Source organism: Erpetoichthys calabaricus, chromosome 1, assembly GCF_900747795.2.
Source record: "Erpetoichthys calabaricus chromosome 1, fErpCal1.3, whole genome shotgun sequence".
NCBI lineage: Eukaryota > Metazoa > Chordata > Cladistia > Polypteriformes > Polypteridae > Erpetoichthys > Erpetoichthys calabaricus.
This window is the reverse complement of record NC_041394.2, coordinates 62,049,125-62,072,658: the sequence shown is the minus strand read 5'-3', so window position 1 is coordinate 62,072,658 and position 23,534 is coordinate 62,049,125. Positions and strand designations below refer to the sequence as shown.

Sequence of the window (23,534 nt, the reverse complement as noted above, 5' to 3'; positions counted from 1 at the left end):
AATGTATAAACTCTCAGACAATGACCAGCTTGGGATTTGAACCTTGGCTCTAGAAATTGTGAGGCAGCAACACTGATCATCTAACTACCTTGCAGCTTGGTAGATAACAATGAAGAGCTCTGGGCAAATAAATCAATCAGTCTCGGTGTAGTGTGCATTAAGGTTATATAAAATTGCCAAGAGCAGAACTGCATACTTACTGATTAAGAAAATGCTGTTAAAATCCATCGAAAAATTACAAATGTACAGTATATGCGGCACGCCGTCTTACCATCGAGATGGATCTAATATTTCTTTGTATAACAAGGAGTACAAAGTAGGTGGAAGATGTCATTCAGTGATGCAGTTGTGTAAGTCAACAGTGTATTCAGAAAGTATTTGGGCTCCTTCATTTTCTGCACTGTTGTGTTGCAGATTTAATTTTAAATGGACAAATGTCCAACTTTTGCCCAACAATCTACTCTCAATTATCCACAATTTAAGTAGAAGCAAGTTTTCAGAAAAGTTTACATATTAATTAAAAATCTAAAACTCTCATTCAGACCATTTTCTGTGACAGTCCAAAATGTGGCCAGGTCTATCCTGTTTGCTTTAATTATCCTTGAGATGTGTCTAGAACTTGATGAGTCCACCTGTAGGAAACTGAATAATAACACACACCTGTGTATATACGGTCCCACAATTCTCACTTCATATTAGTAGAAAAACCAAACCATGAAGTTCCAGTTGACCTCCACTATCAAACTGAGGTGCGACATTTATTAGGGCAAGTGTATAAAACCATTTTTGAAGCTTGCTTTGTTCCCAGGAGCACAGTGGCCTCAATAATTGTGAAATGGAAGAAGACCAAAATCACCAGGAGTCTTCCTAGAGTTGGCCATCCAGCCAAACTTAGTAATCATGCAAGAAGTTTAGCGCCTTGGACAGGGAGGTGACCAAGAATCCAGTGGTCAGTCTACAGAGCTCCATAAGTACTCTGCTGAGATGGGTGAACCTGTTAGAAGGACAACCTTATCAGTAGCACTCAGTCAATCAATTGTTTATAGTAGTGTGGCTAACTCCTACTTGGAGTTTACCAAAGAGCATTCAAAGGAGAGCATGAGGAAAAAGATTCTCTGGTCTAATGAGACAAAAATAGAATTCTTTGGGCAGAACTTCAAGCACTTTGTCTGGAGAAGACCAGGCATTGCTCATCATCTGCCTAATACTATCCTTACATGAAACATGGTAGTGGAAGCAACCTGGTAAGGGTTTTTTTCCCCTAACATTAGGGACGGGGAAACTGGTTAGATTTGAGAGAGGGATGAATACAGCCAAATGCCGAGATGTTCTTGAAGAAAATCTCCTCCAGAGTGCACAGAATCTCAGACTGGAGCAATGGTTTTTCTTTCAGCAAGATAATGATCTGAAACATTCAACCAAGACAATGCTAGAGTGGCTTTGGGACAAGTCTCTGACTGTTCCTGAGTGACCTAGCCAAAGCCAAGACTTAAACTCCATAGAACATCTGTGGAGAGACCTGAAGATGGCAGTTTAATGGATTCCTCCAATCCAGTCTATTGGAGTCTGATTTGATCTTCCAGGAAGAATGGGATATACTGCCCAAATCCAGTTGTGCAAAGCTTGTAAGGACTTAACCAAGAAGACTCAAAGGTTTAATTGCTGCCAAAGGGACGTTTTAAGGGTAATGAATACTTCATATGAATGTAAAATTTTAGTTTTTGATTTTTAACAAATTTGCAAACCTTTCTTAAAACATGTTTTCACTTTGTAGATTGACAGACAGAAACAACAAATGTATCCATTTAATCTACAACACAATAAAGTGTGCAGACATTGAAGGGGTCTGACTGCTGGGGAGCTAACATGATTTCTTCATGTCCTTGTAGGCTTTTTTCCATTATTCTGTTAGATTTTATTGTACCTCAAAGATACACATAGGAGATTAATCTGCCTCTCTAAATTAGTTTGGTCTGAGTGTCCCGTGATAGACTGGTGTCCCTTTTAGGTATGTGTTCCAGCCTTTTTGCCTTAGGCTGGCTCAGACTCTCAGTCTTTACTTAAACAGAAAAAGTTGTTGCATACAACGGATGGAAAGATTGAGTCTTTGAAGGATTCAAGACAGTAGAGCAGAAGAACAGAAACAGGCCTGAGTTCATGACCTCCGTTCTGGGCCTGAAGGATTTTAGAGGCTGGGCCCCACCAGCTTGGTTACATTCTGTAATAGCTTTTTCCGCTTACAGTATGGCTCATGACTTCTTTCACTTTTTCTCTTTTCTCACAGAGAAGTGTGCATGTGTTGAAGAACAGGTGTGCTTTATGTTCTGAAAGAAAATTCACTTTTTTATCCTTTTACTTCTGCTTGCTTTCAATTAATTTGATTTATTGCTCTACTGTGCATGGCACCTGCAGTTAATACTTCCTGTTTTCTGTCTGCATTTAAAAGCCTCAGCTGGCATTTCTAGTCAGAAAAAATGCCTTTTTTTCTTAATGTTTCATGTAGAACTACAGCAAAGATATGTGGCTTTATTATCCCTCAAAGGAAATATACCTTGGATTGGTTCCCATGTAACAAAGACATAAAGAAAAAAATAAATTTAAAAGACTAACATAGGAAAAAAATTAACAGATGACTAATAAATGTGTCACTGTATATAGTCTATGGGAATATGGAAGGAAAGCCTGAACAGAATACTTAGAGAATAGGCAAACTGTGCAAAGACAACAACCGGATGTAGGATTACACTACACGGAGGCAGCAGCCCTAACTACTGTGCCACCATGCTCTTCACAATTAATGTAATTTGTAACTCTAAACTGACTTGGTAAGTGTGAGGGTAGGTTAGTGTGTGAATGTCCCTGGGGATGGACACCTGTTTCTTTCAAGTCTGATTCCGGCTCATCACACGATGTTTCTGGAACTGGCATCAAAAAGAATGACTAAAATAAAGAACTTCACCTTCTTTCCCTTCATTCTCAAACTCTTTGGCTTGGTGGCAAATCCAATCCTGGCAGTAATAGGCACAAGGTAGGAAACACCAGTGGACAGAGTGTTAATCCATCTTAGTACCGACGCACACAGGCAACCGCACTCATAGTCAGATCAGTTTAGAATCGGCAGTCAGCCAAACCTGCTCCTCTCTGAAGATGTGGGAGAGATATTAGAGGATTTTCATAAATGCAACATCTGGGTGTTGCATCTAAACTTGGGTTGCTGGCTGTCAGAGGCAGCACTGCCATCCGCTTTGTCACTGAGCTGCTTGTCAAATAAAGTCAAAAAAGTATAAGAAGAGAGTATAGGCCTACCTAAAAAAAAAAGAAAAGAACTGCATTTGTATTTAACATTATCTGTAAACATTTTTAAATAATGATTTGATTTTTAAGTTCTTATAAATAAAAATACATTTACTATAGGCAAATAATTAGTAATAACAAATAAAAAACAATAGAGAACAGATCTTTATGTTATGGTTGCTGTCAATCAGTCAATTGATATGACCAACTAGGTAACTGCACCTCATCTTAAAATTGTAGTATGTATTTACTGCTGCTATACATGTGATAAAATTCTACAAGTGTAGATGTGAATATATGAGCGGGCTTTGTGACTGATGTGCTGTTCCCACGTTGAGCCTACTGCTCCTGCAATTGGCTCATGTCATACTGCAACTGAATTGGACTGAGCAGATTTTAAAATGTTATGTATCTTCTCATAATTTGGAGAGGGACCTGTGCCGAAATTAGAGCCACGTTACTTCTTTATTTCTGTCCTCGTGTTGTTACTCACTGTGCGCAAGGCATTTGCATGTGTCTATATTATACTGCAGTCATTTTACACAGTAAATGATTGCATTCTGTCTTGTGTGTAGTGAATGCAACTAAACGCACTTTAGCTGCATTTCCTTTTGTCTTGTTTAAATGCTGCTTCTTATATTGAATAGACTAAGGAGAAACACCATCACCTTAATTTTAAGGAATCGTCAAGATCTTGCAACCTGTATTGCAGTGAAGTTAAATAAAAAGTCTGTTTACTGTCAGCTTAATATTAGAGGATAACATTAATATTAAAGGATAAGTATTAATAATTATTATTAAAGGAGAAGTGAGCAGTTGTCTGTGTGCTGTGTAAGAAGTGACCATGTCATGTCTTTACCTGTACTTTACCTTCATCTGTTTTGTGCTGCTTATCTGAGTCAGTTTAGTATTTCTGTCTTGAAGTTAGACCTGAAATTTATATAGAAAATAATGTCAGGCTATATTTTCATTGAAAAAACTGTAACAAAGGAGCAGTGAAAGGCAATACAGTGTACATGCGCGATCTCCACGGCACAACCATCTGAAGTGTCATGAAAAAGTGTTAATATTTAGTAGTGAAATGGACTTTCCGATGTAGAAAGAAAACCTATAATGGATATGGGAAGCAAACCAATCAAGATAATTTTTCATGGTTTTAATTGCTTAACAACTGGCTTTATTTAATTTGTATTTATTTGCCAGTGTTGATAATGTTTTAGAAAAGTGCAGAGGTAGCTAATGTACGGGAAAAAAAACAACTTCAGAATCAGAATGGATTAGGCATCACTGCCTAATGAGTAATATCTGTAAAAATGTGTCCACTGCTTAATTTAATGGACAACTATTGTTCTTCTAGGAAACTGACTTCTCATGTCAGTATGGGGTACAGCCATTGTTTTCAGTCTTTTACAGTGTGCCTGCACAAGTTTTGTTTTGGAGTTTTTCAGTTAGAGATTGATTTTGATTTGCTCAGTTAATCTCTCCAAGTGTAAGTGATGCTGTTTTCCTGTTGTTGTCGTTATATAAATAATCCACAAAAATTGACTGATTGCTAAATGTATCCTCAGTGGTGTACTGACTTACACTGAGACAGTGAAGGTTTTTATGGGTAAAGTTCAGAAGATGAAACAGAGCCAAAAGTGAAGCTTCCAAAAATAAGAACAGATTTCTAAAGCCAAGACGTTTGTATTCATCAAAAGAATTGTACATTAACACAAGGATTATCTGAGATAAATAGCTACCAGTGCTGACCTTTAAACCCATTGCATTAATGACATTGGGCCTTCACAAACATACCCCCAGCAACCTGAAGCCACATCTCATCAAAGAGACATACAAAATGGCGGTGCCCAAATACAAAACAAGATGACATCATGGCATAATACTATACATTTTGTACTTTCTCTAAGTCTCTTGTCAGAAGAAATAAATGTTATGTTTGCAATCCTTGGGCTTCAAAGCCACTTAATAGGTATTTACGTATATAAAACAGCTTACCAACAAAAAATTAATAAAAACATGACAATTGGATTGCTCAACTGGCTGCTTTAATGTCCATCTGCTTATTCTGCTATACTTTACTGGGTTGTGTGGAACAAGCGTATATTCTGGTTAGGCTTTTGCAGTATGGCTAATGTATTATTGATTAATTGTGCACACATGTGCATCTCTTATCCATTAAAACCCTTTTTAGTGGCTTGCTAATCAAATAGATTCCATATCAAGTACTCACTTCTCTGTACTGAACCAACAAAAGTGCAATTCCTTTCTCACCACCAGGACAAGATCCGGCTTGTTGGTATCTCATGTCTCTCTTAGTCTCGTTGTCAGCTCTCCTTAATACAATGAGGAGATGCAGGCAGCCAGAGCCATCATTGATGCTCCAATCGGGCAGAACCATACAACACTCTGGGCATTATTCATAAAAGGGTAGTATAACTTATCACAGTTTGCATGCAAGTCCATTCACAAAGACATTACCTTTAAGACACTAATATACCGACAGAAACTTACATTTTCCTCATTTCCTTTTACATACACAGATTTGTATGTTGTGTGTTTTATACATACCTGCATATGTAATTTTTAACCTACCAGTAAAACAGCTTCTTCAAAATCCATACTGTAGGAAGCATTTTGTCCAGTACACCAGAATGACTGGTATATTGCCCACTGGTAACATCAGATATAAGGCAGAAGCCAACTATAGATGAGATATTGGTCTTCAATTTCTTTTACCTGTTACTCAAATTTTTATGTCATTTGGGATGTGGAAAGTAACTGGAGTGCCATGAGGAAAACATCAGTATAAGGAGAGAACTTGTGTGACCTGGTTGGGTATCTAACCAAGGTCTCTAGAACTGTATTATAGCCATGATGTTTACTGTACCACAGTCCTGTCTCTGTTTAGTAGAAATGCTATGTGGGTGGCCATCTGTTCAACTAGTGCTTTAGCAGTCCAACAAAAAAAGTAGCAAATATTGTGGGCAGTGTTGGAATGTGTGTGGGTATACATGTCTAGTGAAAAAGGAACCACTTGGCAATGCTTAGTAAAGTGAAGGCCCACAATGGTAACTTCCATGATTTCGTTATTACTTTCTCGTATACAAAGTACAGGAAAAGTATTGTAATCGTCCAAAGATTCGATGTCGAGATTTTGATGGATCTCAACGTTCTAGACCTCCCCGACTTTCTCGTATACAAAGTATAAGGAAAGTTTTGGAATTCTCCAAAAAATTCCATTTCTAGATTTTGATAAATCTCGATGTTTTAGACCTCCCTGAGTCCGAAAATGCCATTTTTGGAATTATGTCTGTGTGTCTGTCTATGTGTCTGAGTGTGTGTGTATGTAAACACGATAACTTGAGTACACTTTCATTTGAGTCAACCAAATTTTGTATACAAGTATTAGGTACAAAACATAGATTTCTATCAACTTTTGGGCTATTTCTGTTAACTGGAAGTGGAACTTTACCTTTTATTCATGCAGCTGCAGATCTGATTTATTCAACTTAACTTTTATAACAATTGTTCAATATATTATTACTTTGATTTTATTTGTTGTTGATGGTTCTTTAATGTACATAATATAAAAATATAAGCATTGTCTTGTGGTTTACTCCTCAAATATCCATCCCCATATCTGAGTATATGAGAAAGTCTAGGGGAGACCACTCCCGATTTTTCATAATGGAATTAGAAGCTAGTGATAACCTTTGTACCTAGTGACACATTTTATCTCACGCTGGCTGCGATGAGTTTTTATTCTGAGACACATACCCTTTCCAGGCCACATATGACCTGTATTAGATTAGAGCTACTGAACTCTGTCTGTAGCATCTGCAAGTTTACACTGTAACCATCCAACTAATGAAATAGCGGAGGAGTTGTATCTGAAGTCCTTGTTTAATTTGACGACTTGTTTTTCTCCAGGAGAACTAAGGGTCAGTATAATTCTAACAGGGTGCCTTTTAGTTTCCAAAGATCTTGTGTTGAAGATTTTATTATATATTGCTGCTTTTTAGCAGTTTGATCTTGTTTAGGCCTCTTTTTACTTGAATGTTTTACAAAGTCAGTACTGGGAAAGCAAAATTTCTTTTTTCATTTCCAATCAGTTCCTCACCCAGAAGATCCTAAACTGCTTATTTAATAATAAAGCTGCTGTCCATATAAAATAAAACAATTTTCATGAGCCTGCTTAATCTACTTCAGTGTTATGTGGAGCTGAGGCTTATACTGGCAGCAGGAATGGGGGTACCATTCTACTGCAGGACCAGATTGAAACTTCCAATAAATCTAATACGCATGTAGGTGATGTTGGAGGTAAACTAGAGTAACCATTTAAGAACTCACTCAGAGTGAGAGTGACATTCAAACCCCAGATGTTTAAATTATGAGTCAGCACTGCTGACCATTCCTCCACCATGCTGTCCCTTTTTAAATATTTGTTAAATAAGGATGACTAAGTTGTAGAGTGGAAAGAGTTGCAGCTTACTTTTTATATACCAGTGGACTTGAGCAGTTTTCCCTGTGTCTAGGTTTCTCTGTTTGGACTTCATTCCAAAGATGCATTCGTTTAGTTTATTGGTAATTCTGAACCATTATTGTGGGTGTGTTTATATGCTCATGGTGATTAAATGGTGTCTCATCCATGGTTGTTTCTTGCCTTGTGTCCAATGCTTCCATTATTCTGCTGAATAAGCTACAGCTGTCTATTGTGTATAAAATCTGAACAAGCATAACCATTTAAATAGATGATATCTACAGTAAATGTTTAAAGTGAGTCATGAATATACTTTACACACATCTTTTGTTACATTTCATAGACCAAATAAATCACCCTCTACAAGTTGTTCGTGAAAAAGAATTCAGTTGAAGGCAGCACTGACCGTGTAAGCCAGTGGACCAAGCCTGAGAACTTCTGGCTTATAATTTTTAGAAAAAAAGCATTTAGCTGTGAATCTCAGAGTTAAAAATATCTGCTGTGCCCAGCAGATTAAGTGTTTATTCTGTTTTTTTTTTCATTTCAGAGCTTGTTAATCATTTTGCTTGCTTTTAAAAGTTGCTGAGGAAACACAGCCATAGCAAAATACCACATTAGCAGTGGAGCCCAAACAGTATGAAGTCAATACTGAAGATTCACGCTTCATGTGATCGTCTGATTTATTACCCAAATGCCGTAGCAGCAGCAGCATAACAAGTCAGTTATTTGCCACCTAAAATACTCATACACATGTATTTGTGTATTTATTCAGCCACACTTTTATTCAAAGTTACTTGAAAAACACTGGTGTTTATAGCTGTACTGTCACTCTGAGGACAGTAATACTATAGTTGTCAAGTTTACTCCTGGGGGCCCACAGTGGCTGCAGGTTTTCATTTCAACCAATGTCTACTTTCAATTGGACTTTTACCCGAATAAAACAAAGTGTTATTTCCCTGTGTCTTTTTTTAGTGTCAATTCACAAATTTCAAAACTGGGTTTGCTAAAATGTATTGGAATGTACCAAGCATTTAAGTGTGTTACATGGAGATAATTTGATGTTTTTTTAATATTGTGGCTTTGAAGAGTTCTTCATCATTATCACAATTGTCATTCCAGTTGTCCAGATGCTCTTGCTATTTAAGCCGTTAATAATGAGCATACTAGTTGGTATGACACTGAAGTAGCTGCAGGCTTTCAGCATTTGGTGTCATTTGCCCTGTAGTTTGGTTCACTCATGATTGTCATTATTAGGATACAATTATGGAAGAAAACTCTATAAACAAAAGTTGAATTAACAGGAAAATAATTTAAAAGTTAACCATTTAAAGCTATGGTAAAGATAAAAATATATATGTATGCATTTTTTAAATGTAAATCTCCCACTGCTGTTTTTATTTCCAAATGCAGAGTAAGAGAAGAAAAAATGAGCTAATTAAACAATTGCTGTGTGTCTCTTCTGTCAGCAAACTGGCAAATAAACTTTTGAGCAAAAACCGAGAGATGCACATTAAAAAAAAAAAATAATAAATAAAGTGAAATGAAACCCAATACAAGAAACAATAGATAGATAGATAGATAGATAGATAGATAGATAGATAGATAGATAGATAGATAGATAGATAGATAGATAGATACTTTATTAATCCCAATGGGAAATTCACATTCTCCAGCAGCAGCATACTGATACAATAAATAATATTAAATTAAAGAATGATAATAATGCAGGTGAAAAAAACAGACAATAACTTTGTATAATGTTAAATGTTAACGTTTACCCCCCCAGGTGGAATTGAAGAATCGCATAGTTTGGGGGAGGAACAATCTCCTCAATGTGTCAGTGGAGCAGGACAGTGATAGCAGTCTGTCGCTGAAGCTGCTCTTCTGTCTGGAGATGATACTGTTCAGTGGATGCAGTGGATTCTCCATAATTGATAGGAGCCTGCTGAGCGCCCTTATTGTAATAATTATGGCAATAATTGTGGCCAAAAGAACAAGAGGGTCAAAACTGAACTCTTGAATACTTCAGAGATTTGATGTCCACAGATCGGATAAGGATTGGCACTCATAGCCGTCCTTTTATTCTGTTGTGTTGATTACGCATGGGGTCCAACCTCAGAGGAAGTGGACCTAACAATGGAAATAAACACTGATGGACATTGAGGACCCAAAATTGCACCTCAGCATGACAGTGCCAGCCAGGGTTCCTCCCTTGGCTTGGTTTTATGTCTTCTTTGTTTATTTTTGATTCTTTTGTTTGTATTAATGTTTATTTTCATTTTTCTTTGAATTTGATTTTGTGTATGTATTAATGCCCTTTTTTATGTGACTTGTGTTTTGTGGGTGGTACTCCAAGAGGCAGGACCACCTGCCCATCATCGCCAGGTACTGCCCTTGGCCTTGTTAAGGCGAGCGTTTCCTACAGTTCCTGTCAGTTCATTTTGAATGTGCTAGTGAGTGGTAAATGTTTATTGAGATTTTCCTGTGCTTTATGCTTATTATATTTTATGGATCTTTGGTTATGTTGCTCTCTGTTTTGACTTTGTTATTTGATTTCCGGTTTGGAACTTGGTTGCTTTTGAGATTGTCTTTTGAAAGCATTATATGCTTTTTGTGCTTTTTGGAGCGTCACCCTGAGCCTTTTTGTGAAGCAAGTCTTTATTTTAGAAAGTTCCTGTATTTGCCTTTATTTCTTGTCAGTTATTGATGGCAAAGCCCCCTACTGGGCATTTTTGGAGGCGTTTTTAGCACTCTTTAGTGCTTTAACCTCCAAGTTCTCAAAAAAATTGATATCAATTAAAGGTAAAATTACTCATTTAATTTGAAACTGTTTGAAACAAAAGCCTGCAGTCACAGTGGTCCACCACGACTAAACTTGAGAAGCGAAGAAATAAAACATCTTAGCTTCCAGGCCACTCACCTTGGCTATTCAGGCCTGAAGTTCTCCATGCTTGCAAAAAGTGGCTTGAGCAAATGTATTTTATGTTTTAACCTGTATAAAGGGTGTGGTAGGGGTTGGATGTGTTTTTAAAAAGAACCAAATGCAAGCTATATTAGATAGATAGATAGATAGATAGATAGATAGATAGATAGATAGATAGATAGATAGATAGATAGATAGATAGATAGATAGATAGATAGATAGATAGATAGATGAAACTTGGAGTTGAATTACTGAACCATGGTCATGTTTGATAGAAAGTTGGAACTAAGATGCCAGAAAAATTACGCAGGACAAGACCTGGTATGAGTCCATGGTTATCTACCTACTCAGGTTATGTCAGAACAAGCCCATGATAATATGGACATAAGCATGCAAAACATTACTTACAGCCTCAAGAAGGACATTAACATGATATTAGATATTAACATGAGAGTAAAGTAATCACTCACTCATTTCATAACATAATGTGCAAAGAATGTGCGTAGATGTCTTCTGCTAATTTAAAGACTTTTCACAAACAATCACAACATTGCTGAATGAATCTTAATTTGTTAAATAGCTAATGTCCTGGGTTCCATGTTTGAGAGTAACAGATAACCTCAGCTACATGTAAGTTCTACCAACGTGTGTATTAAATATACAATAACATTTTGGTTAGTTGTTTAAATTTGCCTCATAATGCACTCACTGAATCAATGTCAATGATTCTTTCATATTCTTGGACTATTATCATTTAGTTATTTTTTATTCTTTCACCCAGAGTATTTCACCTATTTGAGCAGTCGCTATTTATGTTTTTTTTTTGTTTGTCTTAAACAGGTGTTTTGCCAGATAGACTTGTGGCAACATTTATATGATCTCTTAAGAAGAGAAAATGAGTTCAGTTGGTTTACCTGAGTGGAAGGTTCAGCTCCTAGAGAAGAAGAGACGGGAGGAGGAGGAAAGTCGGAGGAAAGAGAAAGAGCAAGAGGAGCGTCTTGCACGTATGCCTGCGTGGAAGAGAGAAATTATTGAAAGGAGAAAAGCGAAACTTGGCAATGCAGGGATAACTGGAAACAGTGGCTCATTTTGTGAATGTGGGGACCAAGGAGCTGGTGATGCTCAGAATTCTGAAGCTACAAGATACACAGACTTGGGCAAAGAAATGGGTACGGTCTTGAGAGAGACCATTGCCCCTGTACATGAGAATCCCTTTATAAAACTAGAAAAAAAGACCCAGGAACGGAAGAATATTGTACCCTCAAAAACAGAAGAAGCAACTTCAGCTAACCCCTGCAAGGTAAGACAGATCGCCGATATCTATGGTCAACGCATCCCTGGGATTAGAACCATTCGGGCTGAAAACATCATTATTATTGAATCGGATGATGCCATGCAGACAAGAAGTCATGACTCCAAAGATGAGGTGGGGAAGGGCCATTATGTGGAGAACCACTTAAGTGAGTTGATAGCTGGAAGAGGCAGTGTGACAGAGATCCATGCATCTGAAGTCCTCATCATCAAGCCAACTCTAAGCAGGAGTGTTGAAGACCTTAACTCTTTGAACAAACCAACAGCTGCAGGCCGGGGTAGGGTTAGCAAGCTCTTGAGTAAGTTTGATGGTCAGGACACAAATAGGTGTCGACCAGTCCGGAGTAGAAGTATAGAAAACATAATTATGGATGGAGATGGTAATGAACACTCTGGACGTCGTTTCCCTGAATTCCACTCCGCAAAGTGTAGTTTTATTCCTTCCCAAAACTGGGATGGCCAGAAAGTAGAAAAGCAGTCCATTAAGAGAAGTGAACGGTCAGTAACCCCACCTCCTCTTTCCCAATCTGGCTCTGGCACCTGCCCTACAGACAACAGCAAACACCTTCAGCATAATGTTGTGGCTGGATACAAGAGTCAGTTTGAAGCGAGATCTTCAGTTAAACAGCGCCAGCCTTCGCCGAAACGATCGTTCAGTTGTCCACTTAGTGGTGAAGAATCGATGAATAACCAAACAAAATACATGCAGAAGGACATTAATGAGGATAGCTTGTGCAATACTAGTGTGACACAACCTAAAAAATTAAGTGAAGGTTCATCACTTTACAGTCACCGTCCTGGCACTCAAAATGAGGTTCAAGAAATTATAAAAGAGCCATCAATAACTGGTAGCTATGGAAAACGTCAAAATTTGTACCTGTCAGGTTTAGCAAATGCACACTCTCCCCCAGATCTGAATGAGCATGACGATGGCATCATTTACAAACAAGATGACCTTTGTTCCCAGATGAAAGGTGACAGTTTTGAAATCTTGCCTGCCATCTGTCCTGATCCATTGCTTATTCCAGAAAGTGATGTTCAGGCTCGAGCACTGGCCAACCTGAGAGCTCAGTCACGTTATACTTTTGTGGTGGTTCCAAAACGGCAGCAGCAACAAACTCCCCTTCTAGAGGTATCTAAGGACAATGGAGAAAGCATTCATTCCAAAGAAGAGAGAAAGGAAGTTGCAATCGCTATGAGCACCCGGTTTCACGAGAATATATGCAGGAGATGGATGGTGGGCTGAAGCTTGCCACTCAGGATCAGCCTCAGAAAGACCTTCTGTCTTGTATGACGTTGCACCAGCAGGAAGAGAATGAAGTTTGTACAGAAAAGGAAGTAGGCGTCCCCTGCACTCACTTCTCAGCCAAGCTGCTGCAAACGCAGGGTTTGGCTTCCTCTTCCTTGCAATCTACAGCAGAGCCTCTGTCTCACTTTGCACAGGAAGAAGTAGAGACTGCAGCAGACCCTGGTGCTGCTGAGAAGCTTGCAAAAACTACAGAGCCGGTTCTGCCATGTCAGGGTGATGGGGAGGCAGTGAAATCAGGCCTACAACCCAGTTTTGAAGGAGAGGAAGACCAGAGTAGAGGAGCAAGTATGAGCCGCATATATAACCTCAAGCCAGTCATGGCTCGGGATAACAGTGCACCAGCAGCCACCTCCACAGCTGTTAAGGAGGATGTTAGGGCCACATCCTTTCCCGTGAGGAACATTTTGAACAAAACAGCCTTGAGTAACAGGACAGAACGAAATGTGGCTCAGGTGTCTCCTGTTTCTGTACAGGAGAACCAGAGTTTAGAAAGCAGTGGACCTGCTTCTGTCAGAAGCTTAGGCAAGGGGCATGTACGCACTGGGGCAGCCACAATAGAAACAACCCCACTTCAGGATACCGTCTTCAAACCTACACTTTTAGGAAGACCCGGCATGCAGAAGAAAGGCAATACTATAACTATCAATCCTCGCAAAATGACCAGTAACTCCACCAATGGGAATCCTGACACTGCCACAAGCAGTAACACGGCCTCCTTAGAAAATGGGGCATCAGACAGTGCAGTGGACAAGAATGATGTCTCAAAGATGAAGAAGAGATACCCTACTGCTGAAGAAATTGAAGTCATTGGAGGATATCTGTCCTTGGAAAAGTCCTGTTTGGCCAAAAAGGACTCCAGCAAGAAAAAAGTGAGTATAGACATTGTTTTACTATTCTGTTGATTGTCTAGGGATTTAATTAGTGAGTGTAAAAATGATTTCCTGATTTTGGATGGGCAGTTTGAGAAAACGATTTGATGAACGACTGCATTTGTAGGTCCTGATATTTGCATTTAAGAGACAAAATTTGGCATGTTTTCACACATGCTAACAGTATGAAATTGTTGTTTATATCAAGGCAGTCATAGCATAGACATTTAATTTGCTGTGAAGGTAAATTTTCTCACAACTCTGAAAAGTGCACACAAAGTGTAATTTTGCTGATATCAGGGTAAGTAGTTTTCAGCCCATTAATAAGAGGAACAAAAAACCTGCATTTTTCATGCACAGTCCTTTTTGGTCATTTAGTGGTTTTCACTGACCACAATAACATGTTTGAATAAAAGAAACCATATGACTATCTGTATATGGTCAGAGAGAGGGACTGATAATCACTGAGTGAAAAGTCTGATGATGGTAAGATGTGGTTGTTAAAGTATTTACATATTTCAGGTCTGATATGTAAAGTAATTGGTATTGGTGAAGTAAAGCATGCAGCCTTGTGTACACATTTGGTTATAGAGCCTTTAATCATTGAAATGTCTGATTGAACTTTGCAATTTGTAAAGTAGTTTCACATAAATATGAAATGAAGCATAGCATCAGGACTTCCTGTGTATTCATGTTTATGAAAAAGCAGCTCTGAGACCGAAATATTGTAGTATGGTGACTATTACGTTATGTAAAGGTTACAGGGTTGTTGTAATAAGTAGTTGCTTATGTCAAACAAAACAAGACACCATTTTTCTGCTTAATTGTAGTTCGCTGCATTTCTTGTCCCTATTTCTCTATAAATAAGTGTAAATAAGTATAAATAACTATCCATATTACTAACCGAGAATGGTAAACCGGATGGCATGGACACATGTACACGGCGATGGGACCATGAGACGTACTGCGCAGGTGCGTACAGCGCGCATATCATAAACCGCACGCAAAGTTGTATCCACCGCGCACAAAGGAGTCACGGCCCAAAAACGAAAGAGCTCAACTGACGTGAATGAGAAATGAAGCAACAACGCGCCCATGGCTAACGACTACCGACAGCCACACAAAAAAGAGGACTCTGCGCTGCAGCCCAGATTCAAACTTAAGAATGGTAAACCGGATGGCATGGACACAGGTACACGGCGATGGGACCATGAGACGTACTGCGCAGGCGCGTACAGCGCACATATCATAAAACGCACGCGAAGTTGTATCCACCGCGCACGAAGGAGTCATGGCCCAAAAACGAAAGAGCTCAACTGACGTGAATGAGAAATGAAGCAACAACGCACCCATGGCTAACGACTACCGACAGCCACACAAAAAAGAGGACTGCGCTGCAGCCCAGATTCAAACAGAAGAGGCTACAGAGGCCCCATGGGTCCATAAAGTACGGAAGGCGCAGGCGTCAGCGCCATATTGTGAGTGGCACTACTGCGGAGTGAAGGCACAGGCGTCACCGCCATATTGTGAGTGGCACTACTGCGGAGTGAAGTTAGGAATAATGTGTTTCAGGATACCCAACGCCGGGGGTAGGCGAGCGAAGCGAGCAGGAGCCCCCTTGTAAATAATATAACAGTCTGATACCTGCTAATCCATTTCTGGATCTTGGGCCAGTTACCAGTCCAGAATATGAGATTAACACAATAAACATATGTTTGGCATGTGCAGGATAATCACAGTAACTTGAGAAGAGCAAACACTGACACATAGAGAACAAGCAGACTCCACACAGAGAGTAAAAGAGAGTGGGGTCCCAACCTAGGAGACTGGCTCCATAAAGGAGTAAAGTGTGTAAGCTAAATAAAACATGGAGTAAACCATATAATGGTGATTTTCATAGTTTTCATCATTACTGTAACTTATGTGATAGTTGGAACTTTAAAAAAAACTATTCAAGGTGAATATAACATTTTGTTGGAGAAAGCTGAACCATAGGCCCCATGTAACACTGAAGATAGAATGAATTCTAGCTCATTGTGTTAGTGATAATTAAAAATATGTTAAAATATGAAATCACTAGTCCATCTGCCTCATAGCTTGAGGAACATGAGTTTGATTCCATGCCATAGACCTGTCCTTGTCTTTGTGCTTTGTGCTGGTTCTGTTTGTGTTTTTATGTGATTATATGAGTTCTTTGTTTTTCACCATCATTCCAATGATGCATTTTTTTTTTTTTTTTAATATTTTTATTTTATTAATTTTCATTGTAATCATTCCATACAAACAGATCAATTCATAACCCAAAAAATTTGAAGACTAATCAAACCCCACCCCTGAGAAGGAGAGCTTAGCTAAAGGAAAATTGCTTTAGGCTTTTTAATAAGGCAACATTAAACAAAAGAAAGGGAGAAGTGAATATCTATGTAAATAAGAGATGGAGAAGGGAGTTAAATGCAATAATAGTTATTTCTCTTATTCTAAAATAATATTGATTAAATCCTGCCATGTTTTGAAAAAATGTTGTACAGATCCTCTAACTGAAAATTTGATTTTTTCCAATTTCAAATAATATAAAACATCGGTTTCCCACTGACTTATAAGAGGAGAATTAGGATTCTTCCAATTTAACAAAATAAGTCTGCGTGCCAAAAGTGTAGTGAATGCAATCACAGTTTGCTTGTCCTTCTCTACTTCAAGTCCATCTGGAAGAACACCGAAAACAGCTGTTAATGGGTTAGGAGGGATTGTGATACCAAGGCTGTCTGAGAGGCACTTAAAAATTTTTGTCCAAAATGATGTTAGTTTAGTGCAGGCCCAGACAGAACATGTGACCCAGTGAGGCAGGGGCTTGGTTGCAGCGTTCGCAGGTTGGATCCTGCCCTGAAAACATTTTGGACAGTTTTAAGCGAGACAGATGGGCTTGATATATAATTTTTAGTTGAATAATTCTATGCTTTGCTCATATAGAACTCGAGTGAATTCTCTGCTTTGCTACCTTCCACTCCTTTTCTGATATATAATGATGCATTTTTAGGGTAAACTGGTGTGAATTATGTGTCTCACTCAGGTTTGGTTCTCGCCTCTCTCAATAGTTCCCCAGCTCCTTGTGTTCCTGTGATAGTATAAGGTATGGGTAACTGGGCAGTAGCTGGGCAGTAGCTTAGTAGCTTGTGAAAAGATACACTGTTGTTGAAAGTATCTTTTAAAATGAAATACAGAACCTAGATTGTTAACCTGACATGCAAATTATTTTTCTGAGTTTTTATGAGCACTGCTTTGTCTTGCAGAAACATTGAGGTTAAGGATGTCATAACATTTTTGCATAAATGTTGGCTTTTCATATGAAAAGAGTTTTACTGGTCCTCCTCTTTCATTTTGTTACTTGTTCAAGTGTACCTGTACAGCAGATTTGGTAATATTCAGGTGCACTCCACGGGATACCCAGGGTAACAGCTGAAGTAATTGTTTTTACTGTACATTACTCTCTTTGGAATGTTGTGTAAGAGTAAAATATGTGATGTACCATAATTGAATGGCTGTTTTTGAAACTAATGAATAGAATCCAAATCTAAGACCTATGTTTATCATAATAATTCATTAAACTTGTGAAAGGAATAAGAACATTATAAAGTGCAGATTGAGTGGGCATCAAGTGACACAGTGGCTAATTCAGGTTTTATAAATTAGCTTCACATAGCCTTAGATGGTGAGTAAGTATGCATTCTGTAGCTGTTAGGTGGATGACATAACACAGTGGTATTTAGTGCTGCAATTCTAGAGTCCTAGGGGCCAGGGTCGCTATCTGTATATAGTTTGCACTTTCATCTGTGAACATGAGGGTTTTCATTGGTTTGCTTCCAGATCCCAGTTTCATGTTGTTTAGTTAATGACTATAGAGGTTTAGGTGCTGCTGGGATTGGCTTTGGCCCTGCACTACCCATCTGTCTATTCATTTATTTTCCACACTCGTTTATCCTGTTTTTAAACCAGCCTTAATCAAACGTATTGGGTACATGGTGCTAGAGGCTGTCCTCGTAGCACTTAGCAAAAGGCAGGGATCAGCCCTGAAGGGTCTGTCAGTCCATCACATGCCAAACACACACATGCTCACCCATGCAGATACACAGATGTGGAGAAAATGTGCAGGCTGCACAATCATGGAGACCGAGCTGGAATTCAAACCCACTTGCTGCCACTGTGCTGCCCTCGTTCCACTCTCTTACAGAAAGGCAAAGTATAGTATAGCATAGCTGATGGATGGATACATTTCCAGCTACTGTGTTCAAATTGTGGCTGAGAATAGCAGACGGTTGAGGATAATTACAGGTTTTTTTCTTCCCTTTAGAACTTAAAGTTAGCCAAATAAGTTTTATTCTACCTTGGAGCTCACCCGACTCTACTGGGACATTTTACTGCTTACCCAGGCCAGTACACAGCAGTCTTTTCTTTTTATCATTGTGTTCCTTAATAGGGTCTTTATTTCCTTCTTCTCATTGTCTCCAAAGTAGGATCGTGACACCAAACCATGTAATCATACATTTCCAGGCTCACTTTATCCAGTGCAGGTCTATGGGAGCCACCAAAAAGAATTACAAGGAGAAAACTTGTGATTTTTCATATGCAATTCTTGAAAAAAAAAATATATGGTATATGATACAAATGTGAAGTACATCACAAATGTGCATAAATGCGTAAGGTGTAGAGGACACATGGGTTTAAACCGTGCCTCTCGAGGTGCCTTACGAGCCTTTTAAGAATTGTGTACCTTGTGTGCGTGTTTTGTGTGTCAAGTAAGATGTAAGAGAAGCGCTTAATTGAAAGTGTTGCGCCGTATGTTTAAAGCGTACAGAAGAAGAAGTTAAGAATGACAAACCAACTCAGGATCCCAGATTATGACCCAAGTGCAATCATGCACCACACTAGTTCAGATGGAATGGAACCGAAAGGGGACATGATATATATGTATGAACAAAAATGTATAAAAGTGTCCCTGTATCAGAGAGTGTAACTTTGTACCCATATTTTCTTTCCTGTGTATTGACACCATCTCCACAGGTGGTATGTATTTTAGAATGCCCCTGGGGGGCTTTAAGCAGTCTTTCGACCTTGGAACCCCTAGACGTCATCCTGCAAGTTGGAGTATTTGTTTTTGTCTTCTCTAGCCATCTGACCTTAGCACCAGACTCTGACTGTTACCATTACGACTACTGAGGACCTAAAATCTACATATACACTCTTAAAAATTAAGGTGCCAGAGTGGTATTTCAGAGCGATGCCTTAGGGGAACCATTTTTGCTTCGTAGAAGACCCATCCACATGAAGGTTTCAGAAAAACAAACTTTATTTATTTAGATCTGCAACAGGTTCCATACAGTAAATAACCATTAGCAGATGGTAACAAATTTGTGAAATACCAATGGCTTATAATTATAAAAGGATTCTTGCTATATACAGTAAACAGTCTACAGTAAGTTCAGGTTTTCTTAATCTGTTAGTGTCCTGCTAAGTAGCCTACAATACATTAAAGATTTCATTTTTTTTGTATACATATTAGGCACAAAGAACCAACTTCGTATGCAAAGATCCTTTGCCAGAATTAAATGGTGCTTGTCAAGCATACATTCAACAAGGAACCATACAACCCAGTAAAGACCCATAAAGTGCTAATAAAGAACCAGTATTCTTAAGAGTGTAGGTTATACAGTTGATTAAGTTTTGTGTAATTTTATTATGGACTCTTCCATTTTTACTTTTTATTTATTTGTTTACTTGTACTGTCTAATTAATAAATTAATATAGATTTGTCTTTCTTCTTTCTAAATTAAATTCTTCCTTTTACGTCTTGTAAAAGACTTTGAGCTTCACTTTGTGTATGAACTGGGCATAGAATGCAGGGTGATTAATTAGTTTCTAGTGAGCATAGTTACTTGTACATGGGGAAAAACCAACCCTCTTAACAAATTTGGTGCAGTAGTTGTTAACTGTTGTCTGCTGTTTTTGATAAAGGTAGTTTAGAGCTCCAAATTTACTTATATGCTTGCATACATACTGTATGTTAGCACTGCTACTCCACTGTATAACCTTGACTTTCTTGGTGGAAAGTTCTTGAAAATTGGGGCAGAGACTATAAAGCTCAGTGATTGGCTCCTTGGCATGACCACATTTTGTGTTTTTTGAAGTTCATGACCATGTATTGTTTGCTGAAGATAGCATTTTTCCAGCACCCTTGCACACTACAGGAAGTTGCTTGTATATAGTACCTGTATTTACATGATGGTCAAATTCTGAACACTGATGGAAAGAAGTGCTGTCAAATGAAAGTGCTGATTATGTTTTCTTTTCACCCCTACATACCCTAATATAAAAAAAATATTTGTATAGTTATCGATATATTTGTGATGTAACAGTGGTGCATACGTTTTGTGACTTCCGGAGCTCTTCAGAATAACTGCATCCAAACATCAAAGCAGTTTGTTTTCTATGTAAAATCCACCCAGCTTTCTGGGTTAATCCCAGCCCAACCACCGTTTTTAGGCTGTATGGTATTGTGTGTATTCACCTCTGTTATCAAGATGAAATACTATTTAAGTCTTGAGTTATTGTCACTTAATTTCCTATAACTGTACTTGCTCATTTAAAGTTAGCAAGCAGTAGGCTTCCTTTTACCCTAAGCACACAAGACAGATGTTGCTGTTTAGGCAAAACCTTTTATTCCATAATATCAAAGAGCTTTGCTGTCTCTTCAACATTTTGAACAGTCTTCAACAGAACAACATCTTCAACAGTCCTAATCAATCCATGCATTTTTTTAACCCATTTAATTCAATGTATGCTCATAGCACTGGGACATAACTGTAAACCAGCACTCAATGGAATGCTAATCCATTGCAGGGAACACTTATTCACATTCACTTCTACTGACTCATTCTGCTTCTCTAATGACTGACTGACTGCTGAAAACAGACATAACTCTTATGCCATTTTGACACAGAATCAGGCATCCTAGGAAAGCCAAAAGCTACTCCATAGCGAGCAAACTTGTTTTTAGATGAGCCTATTGTATCAACAAGAAGGTATCTCTTTGCTTCTGTTTTCTGTAATGTATTCAGTGTAACTGGAACAAGAACTATAAAAACGTATGCATGCAAGAGATTTGGCCAGATAATACACTATTTGTATATCATCTGTTCTGATGTATAATTTTCAGTAAGTTTGTCAAGTTTGCGTTTGTTTTAATTAAGGGCTTGAATTGGAACAAAAATTGTGTCTATGTCCTCAATATCAACACTGTGTCGTATGTGAGTCTGGCGATGTACTCTTGTGCTTGATTATCTATGTATGTGAGGAGTGCATGGGTAAATTAATAACTGCCTAGGGTGTCAGTATTCTAATATTGCAACCATTTTTCAGGTATTCTTTATGCATATTGCAGTGTAAGGAGTCTCGTACAAAATATGACATGAAAATAGAAAAGTTGGGCAATATTTTAACATGCAAAGCAACACTGTTATTTTGTGCATACTCTGTAATTTAAAACTTTCATGCAACAGTTCCACATGCTTAGTTGTGAATCGCAACAAAAGTCCCTCGTCCCAACTTCAACAATTGTGTTCATTATCCAAACTTGAAAACGTGATTTAGCCTAAGCAGAAAAAATACCAGAATATCTGCAAAGGTAATGCTGTCGCTAAGCTATGCCGAAAGTAGGGGCCTTCAAGAACAGATTAGCTTTATTAAACTAAACTGTGAAGTCTCTTCCTGGTAAACCATTGCAAAGTCTACTCCCCAGATTGAACAGAAGATGGTCGGACTTAGAATAGGACCAGAAGAGGAAACAGTACCATAATGGATCAATATCATAAACCAGAAAGTCTAATACACCAAATAACCATGGCAAAACATTAAACCAAAATCATTTTGGAAAGGAGTAATCACAATAATCTTGTACAGAGAAGCTATCAGACCGAAACATATATGTAACATTTTTAGAGATATCTGTAATCTCGGACAACCAGTAAGTGCAAGGAGCTGAAATTTCATACAGTTGCTAAACTGATGTAATGTGCCACACTCTCCTGGCAATCCCTGGATATTAAGAACTTGACAATAAGCAAAATTGTTCAACAAGAAAACAATCATGACATCACAGTAAGATTTGATTTATTTTTAATTAGTTTAATCCAAAAATGAATGCCGAGGACAAATTTAGCAACGCAAAAAAGGAGCAAATAAAGTGTCTTTATATAGGTTCAGTAATTTGAGAAAAAAAGTTACGACACTAAGAAAATAAAATAACAGTATGGAGAAATAGCCCCCGCCACAAAAGGCAAAACATCTGGCAGTTAAGACTGCATGAACAACGGAGTCCTACATGACAAGCACTTGTCATGCCATTGATGACCTAAAATTGCAAATTTTCATGTTGTAGACACAATTTTTATAGAAGAAGGAAAAATAGGCAAAATATAACCAATCATCTCACAGCAGCCACTGATACATGGGGCATTCAAAACAAAGTAACGTCATGTGTTCACAATAATTCTGGTAACGCAAAATACATTGATTTTAATTACAATGGGAAAATTAGTGTTTCATTTATTAGAGGTTGGTATCAGACAATTTGTTTTCCCCTCACAGTTAACCTAAGATCTGTTAATTGAATATCAAAATTAGCCAGCATCCCTTCAATTTACCTGGCTGTCATTCCAACTTGTCAGTAACTTCACATTTATATATGACAGGGAGAGTCTTTTAATCCCTTAAAGGTTTGACAACCTAGATGGAAAGAAGAAGAAGAAGAAGAAAGTTTGAAATTAGCATCATTATCTTGAAACAAAACCACCAAAACGTTTACTAATTCCTATTTATTTTCTGCTTGTTTTCAATAACTGCATGGAACCTGATGTAAGCAAAGTGAGTCTGGGTCCTATTTTGCTTATATTTTTCCCCTCAAAAGTTCTTGTAACCACTTGTGAAGCCACTGTGTTCTCTGTTTTTCATTCTGTACCCTAAAAACAAGCAGCCAACATGAGCGAATGACTGTGTAGGTTTATTGAGAGCTATTGCATTCAGAGCGTTTGAAAACCACAAGTAGAGTTTCCAAAACCGGTCCATTCTGTGCATTTATATATATGGTTTCTGTTTCAATTTGGAATAGCAAAACAGAAAATACTCTTTTCTGTTTTGTCAGGAAGGTGATGTGAATGCTGGGCTCATGATAATGACACTTCACTCCTGCTCTTGCTTACTTTCTGCTGTATTATTGTTAACAGCTGTCAGCATATTTAAGCTGGTACCAAAATGTTTTTGGGTAATTAAGTTCCGAAGTTTAATAATGTACCCAAT

General features: G+C 38.1%; 2 protein-coding genes and 1 long non-coding RNA gene across 3 annotated transcripts in view; 2 read left to right on the top strand and 1 right to left on the bottom strand.

The window, feature by feature from the left end:
- Positions 1-23,534, top strand: part of LOC114650889 (tenascin-like) — a 585,410-nt gene that overhangs the window by 411,165 nt on the left and 150,711 nt on the right. The window lies entirely within an intron of this gene.
- Positions 1-23,534, bottom strand: part of LOC127529643 (uncharacterized) — a 744,809-nt gene that overhangs the window by 643,453 nt on the left and 77,822 nt on the right. The gene's annotated exons all lie outside the window — the stretch shown is intronic.
- The window catches only part of LOC114650815 (phostensin-like), a 69,192-nt gene continuing 58,897 nt past the window's right edge, over positions 13,240-23,534 (top strand). Inside the window, exon 1 of the mRNA XM_028800698.2 lies at positions 13,240-14,189. Coding sequence (XP_028656531.2) covers positions 13,242-14,189 — 948 coding nt within the window. The 5' untranslated portion in view covers positions 13,240-13,241. The remainder of the gene's footprint in view (positions 14,190-23,534) is intronic.